Source organism: Trachurus japonicus, unplaced genomic scaffold (assembly GCF_045865225.1).
Source record: "Trachurus japonicus isolate A0001 unplaced genomic scaffold, Traja_1.0 AP030749.1".
Classification (NCBI taxonomy): Eukaryota; Metazoa; Chordata; class Actinopteri; order Carangiformes; family Carangidae; genus Trachurus; species Trachurus japonicus.
Window position 1 is genome coordinate 515,129 of NW_028220882.1, and position 12,177 is coordinate 527,305.

The following is a 12,177-nucleotide window of genomic DNA, read 5'->3' on the forward strand; positions in this document are numbered from 1 at the left end:
TGTGTTTGCTGAGCGCACAGCAAGACTTTCAACTTATAATATGTCCCCTTTTATGCCACATAAATACTTATATTACAACCAACTACTCAATATAATATAACTTATATTCTATCCCTTTTACTTTGCACGGCATTATACAGACCCTCCTTTCACGAAATTTATTGAAAATGTATAATAAAAGTAATTTATTATGCGGATTGGGAGCAAGCAAGCGAGAGAGAAAAGACACTGGGCATGCACCAGGTTTCACATTCCAGCAAAAACTGAAACAAGTTTGTTAGAAATGAAGAGAAGAAAAGGAGAAAAGATGTGCTACATTGATTGCAAACACAATATGTAAATTTGCACACACACTGAGCATCACTCTCCATCCAGCATCCAGGCTCTGAAAGCGGTCGTTCTTGAAGAATGGAAAAATATAGATGTTGCAATGTGTCACCAACTAGTTCATTCCGTACTAGTGTAACGAGGTCCGCAGGTATAGCCACAGTCATGAGGTACCAGTGAGGAGAAGTGACGACTGAAGTTAAACTCACTGGCCCATACAAGACATGCTAACCCACTTGCCAAGTGGTCATTGACCTCTTGGCGAAATGGTTTGCATCGTTGCCCATGGTGCGGGAGACCCGGGTTCGAGACCCACTCAGGGCAGGTCAGACCACATCGGTCACACTAGAAGACTTGGTGCTGTCCTTCAAAATCATGTCAGGTCATATGCTACAAAAATCCCAAATGTGGTAGTTTTTGCTGTGGGATGTATTCCTGTTTGCGTCAACTAATTTAAGCAAAACTAAAGATTTTGCAATTTTGTAATCTGAGTAATATTATTAACCTTACTTTCATTTTATGAGTTAAACAAATGTTTTATAAAACTCAGTCTTGTTAAGATTTAACAAATTGCTCGTGTTCATTGAGATATTGATTAAAATCTTACTTTTAAAGGGCGTGTACTAATTATGCTGAGCACTGTACATATATGTCCAGGAGACTTCGTCCCGTCTAGACGTGAGCGAGGGAGGATCAGATGGTAGAATAGGTTTAGTGATGAGGAAAGTCACTGTCAGCTGCTGCACATCTGTCAGCTGCACATCTGTCAGCAGGTCAGCTCCACCCAGGCACTGCACAAACTTTATTTTTTAATACTAGATGTTGACTTAGTAAACAGTGACATTATGGATATAAGCACTAAGCACTATATACTCAGGGGTGCACATAACTTTTTTTGTGAGCTACTCAGATGAGTACCAGGGGATAGTGTTTGGTACTCACCCCTGCGGCGCGCGGTCCTAATAAGTGCAGTCTTCCTCACTATCGTCCTCAGTCGCCCCCCCACTGTCCTCTGCTTCAGCTTCCTGCGTGGTGGATGATGAAGATTCGCCTTCCTGTCTCTGATTGAGCCTCCGAGCAGCTGTCTCCATCCAGAGGTCAACAGCTGGCTTTGGGTCAAATGTCTCTGTGGTCTTTTTTGACAGGTGAATGTGCATCAAGGCTGAGAGACGAGCAGGTGACAAACGAGATCTGTACTTGGTTTTTATGATGTTGAGATGTGAGAATCCCCTCTCGCAAGCTGCACTGCTTAAAGGCAGTGTAAGAGACAGTTTAACCAACTTGTTGATGTTAGAGTAATCATCTGGGCCACTTGTATTCACTATTTGAACTAAGTCATACACAGAGGAGGCTCCCAAACGTTTTCCTGCCTGCTTTAAGCGCATCCATTCTCTCACAGTGGTGTCTCTGTCAAGTTTCAAGGTGGCCTCATATTTCTGAAGAATGCTGCAAACTGTTGTGTTGCCAAAACGGTGGAGTTCTTGCATTTCTTGAGGCCATGTTGAAGGATCAAATACTAAGAAATGATCACATGACTTGAGGGAGTCAAATCTGATTTCAAACTGTTCAATTAATCCCCTGAGTAAGTTTGACTTGTCTCTGTCAGCATCAGCATTAGAAACAGTCTTGCTGCTGTGGTGGCCTTCACTGTCAAGCAGAAGTGTGAATTGTCCAATAGCCACCATGAGTTCATCCTTACATTCTCCAATGGTCAGCTTTTCCTTCTGAAACCTAATGGATGTGGTCTTCAAAATGTTGCCAATATCCAGCATGTTGGCCAGAAAGCACTGAAAACGCTCTGTGCAGACATGCTGCAATTCACTGTTATCACTAGTGGCCAGTTGCATTTTAATGGCTGGCAATAGTCTAGATATTTTTAACAGTGTTTCATGTCTCCATGCAGACCATCTGATATTATGAAACTTGCCCAGTTTCACAAAGGAGATGCCATTTTCTTCACACAATTTCTTCAGTGCTGCAGTGTGTTTTGCTCCACCTTTTTGTAAATAAAACTGCAGCAGCTTGACCACAGAGCGATTAAATGTCTCGCAGTAAGGAACGTTGCGATCAGCTGATTTTGCGCAGTTCTCCAGTGTGTGTGCAGTGCACAGAATATGCACAAGAGAGTTTCCTACCGCCACAAGTTGTCGTAGTTTGGGCACAACACCGTTGTACGTACCAACGTTAACAGCAGCCCCGTCTGTGCACATGGCGACCAACTTCGTTGTCCAGTCATTCAAGCCTGCGTCGTGGAAAAGCCTCACAAGTCCATCTGTTATCGCCTGCGCGGTTCGGTCAGCACCCAGTTCAATCAATCCAAGAAAGTCCGACGTGAATTCTCCGTTGCTGGACACAGACACGATGTAAACGATTTCCTGCTCGGTTTTTGTGATGTCCTCAGATCCGTCAAAAAGCAGCCCCCAAAATTCAGCAGACTGCAACTTTTCTCTTAACTCCCCGCTGATAGTGTGTGCGATGGTCTGCATTATCCGTGTCCCTCCTTCACGTGAGTGATAAGCACCTCCGACATTCACTCCGAGCCGCTTCAGTAAAGTGATATCCTCAGAATAGGAAGACATGGGACGTGTGTGTTTAGCCTTATGAAAGGCAAGGAGAAAAATATTACACAGGGCTTGCCGTTGTTCTTCATTTAGCTTGTCTCGCCATTTGGCAAGTGGACGAGTGGATATTTCTTCTTGACTAGCTTGTTTATTAGCAATGGCGTTTGCCACATTCACGTGCTCCTTGCTCTTTTCGTGTTTATCAAATAAAGGATGATTGAAATTTTTTGAGCCCTTATAAAACGCACCTGTTTTGTCTGCTAGCTGGGGATGCGAGCGGCAAATCTTGCACCACATTTCAGTGCGTTCCTCATTAACATCAAGCCACTGCACATCTTGGAGCCACTTTTCAGAAAAACCTCGTTTCTTCGGCTCAGGCTCAGTTTGTCGTTTCTTTGGTGGTGGTGGTGAAACGCCAAAAAAGCTGCTTAATGTCTTTTGTTTTTTAGACATGTTTTTTAGCTTCGTGTAGACAAGGTCTCCGATGGCGGTAACTGTTGGGTACGCAAATGCGCTGTAGCGACACACGTGATGTTACGCATTTCTCATTTTCGCCGCGCATGCGTACCTGCGTACCAGTTATGTGCACCCCTGTATATACTCACCCTTGTTTATAATGATTATTGAATAACCAGTGATTAATTTGTGCCGGAACCTGCTGGAACAAGATCCGGCACCTCGCCGGTCGGTACCAGTAGATTGGATCCTGAACCTCGATAATCTGTCAATCAAAACCTGTAAATAATGTGCATGTAATGGGTCTGTCTCATTGTATCTGTGCTCTGTCTGTTTGCAAAGGACATTGACATTCCGACATCCCACCACTCCGCCATCCCGCCATTTAGACATACCATCATTCCGACACCGCTATTCCGACATGCTATCGTCCCACCATTCCAACAAGGCTTTGTATAAGGAAATGTGCGTTACTCAACAGGCTCCTCCCTTCTTTAAGACATGCTGATAGAGGAAGACCCACATGGTTGTGTGTAATTACGCAGCAGAGCGCAGACAGGGACTAGTTTGACCACATTTGACCACGTTTGACCAGGCGAGATTTGTAATATTGAGCGTGAAGAACCTGATAACTGATAACCTGCTGAAGAATCTGTTAGTTAACCCTAACCCACTATAAGATCAGAAGAGAGAGATCTGGTGAGATCTGTCTTTTGTTATCATCAAGTGTATGGTGTCCTAATCTGTGAATGTTTGCGGAATCCTGTAGTTGTGTACCCGCCTTTAGTGGAGCCCTTCTTGTGGATGGGAATGACCCAGGAATGTTTCCACTTCCAGGACACTGTGCTGCAGTCCATGGAGGTCTGGAACAGCTGCTGGAAAACCTCCCCCAGCTGCTCAGCATCGCCCACAGATGTTGTCGGGTCCAGTGTGTTGAGTTGTGTCATCTTGGGGGCTCTCACCACCTCTTCCCTGCTGAAGGTGATAGCTGAACCACCAGGATGGAGTGAGTAGATGACGGTCTTCAGCTTTGTGCTATTGTTCTTTTCAAATCTTGAAAAGATGAGTTGAGGTCGTTGAGTAGAGATCACATGAGGAGATAAAAAGCCCTCATCAGTGGAACAAAGATAACATGATTCACCAGTGGAGTTAGACATGTTTATGAATGCTGTCGCAGAATATGAGAATATATTACAAAAAAGAAGAAAAAAAGAGTTTTATCTCAAGTGTTCCACTTCATCAACATTAACTCTAGGCCTCTGTGTGTTTGTGCAGGTGCAACTCAACACACAAAACTAATTAGCAGCAGCTGAAAGATGAAAATGAAGTTTGGGTGTGGTGTAGCCTAATGTAATTATAACACATCATGATATATTTAACCTACAAACAAACTGGGCAGCAGCTATTAAATATGAAAATAAAGTTTGGGTGTGGTATAATTAACTGCAGTTATTGTTTAACCTGTATTCAACATGTGATATCAGAATCACATTTAGGCCTATTGATCCCCACAGGATCTTTTGTTACAAAACTTTTAGCGCTGTTACTGGTGTTAACGGCCCAGCACTAGATGTAAAACTTTGTGGCATAAGCAAGCACTAAACCTCCATGCTCAGTACAGCTGCTGCTGCTGCTACTCAAGAGGTAGGGGGAGAGATGCTAGCTTCCAGTCCATTTAGCTAGAGTCTAGACTGTGGTCTGGAGATGAAAGTAATTTTCCAGCAGCCCATACCATTTATTAAATGTCTTGTTAACACCTTAGTCTGCATATACATTCACCTCTGTTGAAAGGCAGTGGTAAATTTATCAGTTGATCGTATTTTCAGCTAAAGTTTATAATCTATTTTATCACCACACAAGGATATAGCTAATGTTATTTTAATGGATGTAAAATGTCACCATCTGTTGGTGAATTTAATCTATGACAGGCAGCTTTGGAGGAGATATTAGAGATAAACAGAAATGAGTATATTTGATACTTCAGTTGACAGAAGGAACTAAATTTGAATGTAGCTACATTTTGATATATCAGTCTGTTTGGTACTGAATTTGTATGTTTTATTAGGATTGTAGTTGTAGCCTATAATAATAATAATATTAATAATAATGATAATAATTATGACAATAATAGTAATAATAGATAGCAATTAGCAATATTTTTTTTTAAATTAATATTAGTATAAGTATATAATAGAATATAATAGAAGTAGTAGTACTGCCAGTATTAGTGGTTGTAGTTTGCATTATAATCGATTATAGTAGGGCCTGAAGAAATTTTTTCGCTTAGGGCCCCATTTCGGTCAGGGGCAGCCCTGGTGTGGAGGCTGCATCGTCTCCAGGTAGAACAACTGTAAAACACCTGGTTGATAATAAACTAAAGGCTATCAAAAATAACCATCCAGTAAACAGCGACAGTGACTCTTGACATGAGAGCAGCACATGTCCAGATCAGAAATATGAATTTGAAAAGCCAGCATACTGTAAACCAATAAAATAAAATATGAATATAATGAATGAAAATAAAATAACTTCAATGATGCCTCCAAGCAAAATGAGAATATATCAGATATGAAAAAGCAAAGAAACATATAGCCTAGTTTTCTCTCCTGTGCCATTTTGTGCATGCCAGATATTTGGCGTCTTTTCTTGGCTGCCAGTTCATTTAGGGGAGACAAGGGATGGTAATACTTTTTGTCTCAGCTCCCATAACTTGCAAAGCTTTCGTGGTAGGGCTCTCAAATTATGACACAGAGTCCCCTCATTTGTCCACTACAAATAGCAACGCCTTAGTAGTAGTAGGCCTAGTAGTAGTAATTTATTTGTCCCCGTAGGGAAATTGAGTTGCAGCACATCACACTCTTGATTTCATCTAAAACAACACAGATAAAAACAGCACAGTACAATTTTCACACATAGATTAACACTCATCATTAACACTCATCATCAGTGGGAGTCGCAATTTTTATGTTTGTCTCAGCCTTAACCAGATCAGACCAGCTGAGCAGGCTATGAGCTGACCAACACTGACAGTGACTATCGATTATTAAGGGATTTAATGGCCTGAGGCACAAAATAAAATTTTGCTCTGTTTTTAGTAAACAGAGGGGGGCGATATCATCGCCCAGATGGAAGAGGGTTAAATGAGTAGGCAAGGGGGTGCCTTTGTCCTATCTCTGTAGATGCCTTCCATACATGGCAGAGTGATGCCCAGCAATTTACAAGATATGGTTATAATTTCTCTAACCCTCTTTTTCTGTGCCTCTGTGGCATTGCCAAACCAGCAAGTGATACAAAAAGAAAGGATGCTTTCAGTAAAGGCACAATAAAACATTTGGAGCATTCTCCTTTCAACATTAAAGGACAGAAGTTTCTTTAAATGGCAAATTGCAGGGGGTCTAAGAGATGCTGTGTGTTAGACAAAATAAATTTCTTTACAAGGCGCTCAAAGCACTTCATTATAAGTGATGTCGGAGCTATAGGACGAAAGTCACTAGGCTGACTAGGATTTGAGGTCTTTGGCACTGGTGTAATGACCGCAGTTTTCCAAAGAGCAGAGACAATTTCAGAGGTGATGGAGGACTTCAAAAGGCCTGTAAACTCAGGTGCTAATTGGTCTGCACAATTTCTTAAGACATTACCACTAATATTATCAGGACCTGGGCTTTTCTGCGTATTACAGCCTCTGAAAAGCTGACAGACCTGAGATTCCTCAATTTTAATGAAATTTTAACAGTCCTTATACCTGAGTTGTGGTCAGTTAACATACTTTACTAACCTGTTTTCACAGGAAAAGAAGAGACAGAAGTCATTCTGTGCGTTCTCCATGGCAGGCTTGTAGCTGTCTGAGCGTACCACAACAAGCGCTCACACACAGGGATACTCCCTCTTGTGGTGGGATTAGAGACCTACACTTTTGATACTCTCATTAGAAAACACATCAAATTGGCTTATCTTTTCATACAAAAAACACGTAAAATATAATAATTCAAAATTTGTGACCATACACATTTGTAGGCATCACATGAGCAACAGAGGAGGGATCCCTCATCCAGGACGGGCAGACGTGCAGAGAGGAGTTGAAAGAGGCCAGTTCTGCGGCACACTCTCTGAGGACCCTTGTTGGAGTTTTGTCAGGCCCTAATGCCTTCTTTGGGTCCACGTTGCGCAGGATGTTCCTAATGTCTCTGGGTCTGAAGTGGACGCTTTTCCCCAAGAGTGATTTTACTATACCTCACCTGACAGCGAGGGAAATACCTGTCAGCTGTCAGTTTTCAACCTGCTGTGACCTAATCTCTCATCAAAAGCCAATTTCATCAAGAGCCAATTTCACCGGAGCAGGCCTGTCTCAGGCCCCTGCCAGTAAGTTTCCTACTATTCAGCCACCCTTATCCACATTTCTGAGTTGATTTCTCCGCTGCAGGCTCCTATACGGAGCCCTGGCGTCTATAAGTCTCTGTCGCTTCCACCTCTCCCTTTGGACTCCCCTTCCCTGACGGCCCCCGGCGGCAAACAACCTCGCCCCCCCCAGACACTCTTGCCTCTCACATGTACTCTACTACGCTCTGCAATAAAATTATGGACTTATTCAATGGCAAAATTGTTAGCATTCATGATCAATTAACTCCTCCACGCAAAAGCAATGACTGCTGTATTCCTGCTCCACCTCTCATATCCTCATTCTCTCATTTTGATCTCCACACTACCACAGAAATATCCACCTTCATACAGAAATCCAAGTCCTCCACCTGTAGTCTCGACCCTTTGCCTACAAATCTGGTTAACCTTTGCACCCTAATATTTATTACTGGCACATTTACCACATTGGACAAAAATGTCCAACGTGTTGATGCCATAAAATAGGCATATTTTACAATTTTTTCCAGTTTTTAATAACATCAATAACATAGAACATTAAGAGCAGCGTACTGGTACTGGCATTAAGTTGATCGCGCAACAGCAGTAAAACAAAAGCATTTCATGGAGATGGAGTGAACCCCAACTCTCTCTGCACAGCTTGCACAATCCTACAACCCTGTGAAGACACATTTGGCGACGACAAACACAAAAACAACAAGAAACAACTAAAATGTCTGGTATTATGGGCTGGGACCCTGTTTGCACTGTTGATGTTTGGTGCTCTTCTGGGGATTATTTGTGGCTACGAGCGGCTTTTTGATGGAGGTTGGCTGGTGGCTCCATAGACAGCAGTGTTTTCTATCTGGCTGTGTGTGCTGAAGTTGCTACAACTAGCGAAGATTGTGGTCGGTAACTTGATCTCTGGAGGGGGGGGGGGGGGGGGGTTACACTGGGTTCTACTGGGTCTGACGGTGACTTAGACCATGGGTTAAACTTACACCAGAATATCCCTTTAATACAAAGTTCTACCTTTCTACTGCATGGAATAATAATAATGACTCTTGAGAGTCACACTATAGTTGACACATTGAAAATTGGTTAATCATATAAAGTATTTCTGCACCACCGACATCTTTTTCAATGCAAGTTTTTATTGGACTTTTCAGAGTTCATCAGATCAACAGCTTTGACTTCAGTTTAACCAACAAACTCAACAAAGTCACAGGATTATATTGTGGCCTCAGGTTTTAAACCTACAGCTCACGAGTAACGACCTCCACCTCCCCGTCCACCGTCATGTCGACTGTTTCCCAGTCAAACACATTTCCTCTCTCCACTCTCATCCCGGAGTACAGGCCCTGGATGGCGCTGCCTGAGAGGACATAGTCCCACATGTGAAGGTCGGAGATCTCCCCAACGAAACTCTGATTGATGTCAAAAGCTCCAAAGCCTTGGTCAGCATCCTGACCGAGTAAAACCTTCCCTCCAGCTGGGACCACGATACCCTTCCCGTAGATTTTGGTCATGCTCTTCCTCCCGTTCAGGAAGAAGGAAGTTGCACCTGATTCGGACTCCCAGGTGAGGCACATGTGAGTCTCTTGGATCCCGAGCTGAGGGAGTGCGAACGGAGCACCATTTCCTTCCAGGTAGAGGGCCAACCTGGACACATGGACATGAAAGTACTCAAAGGGTTTTCATCAGTTACAGATCATAGATAGAGACGGGATCATCCCTATGTTCCCCACTTTTCCCCAAAAGGACCAGGGGAACATGCAATTATTGTACCCATACCTGGAAGTGGAGTTGTGACGTATTGTAAAGTATATATTTTTTGGGCTTTTAATGCCTTTAATTGATAGCACATTTGAGAGAGAGAGACAGGAAATGGGGAGGCAGAGAGGGGAAACGACTCGAAGGAAAGGGCCGTCCGATGCGGGATTCGAACCGGGGCCGCCTGCAGTGAGGATTATAGCCTCAACGTGGGGCCAAGTGAGCTAAACGCCGCCCCGATTTTTGCCTATTTTTGAGTGAGAAGTTGAGTTGTCCCATTGGTTGGGTTTAGGCAATAAAGAAAGTTGGTTAAGTTTAGTAAAAAAGACCAGATAGATAGAGAGAGTCCATGGATCAGCAACAGTGGGGAATATAGGACCCTTTTTCTGAAAAAGGGTCCTATATTCCCCGATCGGGGAACATAGGGACAAACTCATTGACATGTGTTGGCCTCAAAGCCGTGTTCACGTTTGTGTTAACAACCATTCATCTTCGAGGCCGGATCAGACTACACAAGTTCAGGCCGATTTTCACCAGGAGACCATCAGGTAAAGATAAAAATGTTGTGTAGTCTGAATGCGGCCTTGTGTGGAGAGAGGACATCTACCTGCCGTCTGTTAACATCCACACGGTGAGTTCATCACGGTCTGGACTCCTGTAGGCAAACAGGATGATTTCTCGCCCTGGAGGTGTCTTGGCCTCCATGGCCACGTTCATACACAAGGTGAAGGCACTCAGCTGCATCGGCTGCAGAGGAGTCAACTCAACGACGCTGGTGCTCGTCTGACTGGGAAACACCAAAGTCGGGATGGTGACGCCGTCTGAAGAACAGACGTTTGGCATAAGTTACAGACACAAGTTCAACATCATTCCCTTGTAAATTAAAAAATAAAATGTGCATAAATGCAGTTACAGAGAAGCGAACGACACAAAGGAAAGGTGAATAGTTACCAGCCGTCCCCATGGAGACAGCAACGAGGAGAAGGAATGCAAGTCTCATCTTTAAAAAGTCAAACCTGCAGAAAGGGAAGTCACATTAATCTTATTAAACACCAACACTAGTCTGTTTTTCTCTCAGGGTCATTAAAAAAGAGAAGCAGATTAGCAACTTGAAGGTCACAAATGGCCGTCACACTTGTACAATTTATAACATGCAAAACTACATGACAGATTTTGCATATAACACAAAGTATTTTAAAACTGCTATAAACCCAAAGGTCTGCGAGGGTCAACAGTTGTGCGCTTAACATTAGTTTGCTAGCATTAATGCTAGTTGACAGCCTTATTTTTGCGAAATTATACTTTCATTTATTTGATTGAAGTGAATTTGTCTTCTGGTCGTTTGATTTGACACACAGATCATTTATGTAAGAAAATAGCTGAAAATTACGGAAGCGTATTACATTCACTTGAATAAAAAAAAAAAATCCAGTTTTTCTGAGTAATTTATTTTTTGGTCTGTTTTTCAAGGTAATTTTTTCTGTTTTTCTGAGTATTTTTTTCCCCTGTTTTTCTGACTAATCTTTTTTCCTGTTTTTCTGGCTATTTTTTCCCCCTGTTTTTTTGAGTAATTTATTCTGTTCGGAATCTCGCGAGAACATCCAACCTGCAAGACTCCCATCTATGGTGACTCCTGCGCCGCACATATGCCCCGTCTTCAACTTTCTATACTGTACCAGGTCAATTAAGGCATGTGAAAAACAGAAAAAATTACTCAAAAAAACTACTCAAAAAAATAGCCAGAAAAACAGGAAAAAAGATTAGTCAGAAAAACAGAAAAAATAACCTCGAAAAACAGACCAAAATATAAATTAAAAACTGATTTTTTATTTTTTATTTAAGTGAATGCAATACGCTTCCGTAGAAAATAACTTCTTTTTTTTCTTTTTTTTCCAGATATGGCGGCCGTCTTAAATTTCCAAGTGGCTGATGTGTTTTACAGTATGAACAGATACCTGGGCAGGAAGTTCTGCTTTTCCAAACTGATCTGTTACTGTGACTCTGGTTATTAATTATAAAACACGATGATGTTGCCCTTCCTTAGTTTCCTTAATCAAACATTCACTTTTCTGCAAAATATCAAATAGGAACAGTGATGATGTCATCGAGCACCCGACAGTGGTAACATGAACAAATTATTTCTAATCATTTAGATATGAATGAAGCAGCGCAGGTCGTATGAGAAGGATGAAGGGGTGTACTCACCGTGTCGCTGTGAAGATTCTGCTGCTGAAGATTCTTCTGCTGAAGATTCTGCTGCTGAAGATCCAGACGAGAGGCTTTTTATGTCATGAGCCCAGAAGCTCCGCCCCCTCGATCACTCAATTTGCAAATAATAAGACAAAGAAAATGTATAATAAATGTAATTTATTATGCAGATTGGGAGCAAGCGAGCAAGAGAGAAAAGATACCACGCATGCACCAGGTTTCACATTCCAGCAAAAACTGAAACAAGTTTGTTAGAAATGAAGAGAAGAAAAGCACAAAAGATGTGCTAAATTGATTGTTATCACGATATGTTAATTTGCACACACAGTCAGTACTTTACATGACACTTGAAAAAACCGAATTATTGCCTTAATCCAATTATAACTGGACAACTGAAGTGCATGTAAACACCTTAGTCCGACTGAAATCGGAGTTGGAGAAATCCGATAATGCGATTGGAATTCGATTTCATTTCTCCGTCATGTATTCGCCTTAGTCG

General features: G+C 42.2%; 1 protein-coding gene across 2 annotated transcripts in view; it reads right to left on the reverse strand.

Moving 5' to 3' along the window:
- LOC146960062 (C-reactive protein-like) overlaps nt 1-11,735 on the reverse strand; it is a 34,595-nt gene extending 22,860 nt beyond the window's left edge. The window contains exons 1-4 of one of the 2 annotated variants that reach the window (XM_085772669.1): nt 11,676-11,735; nt 10,422-10,486; nt 10,078-10,291; nt 8,832-9,359 (exon numbers count right to left, since the gene is read on the reverse strand). In XM_085772669.1, the coding sequence (XP_085628795.1) occupies nt 8,954-9,359; nt 10,078-10,291; nt 10,422-10,470 (669 nt within the window). In that variant the 5' untranslated portion in view covers nt 10,471-10,486; nt 11,676-11,735 and the 3' untranslated portion in view covers nt 8,832-8,953. Of the gene's footprint in view, nt 1-8,831; nt 9,360-10,077; nt 10,292-10,421; nt 10,487-11,675 lie in introns of those variants that run through there. The other variant, XM_085772667.1, reaches the window with a different exon arrangement.
- Nucleotides 11,736-12,177: the final 442 nt, after the last annotated feature.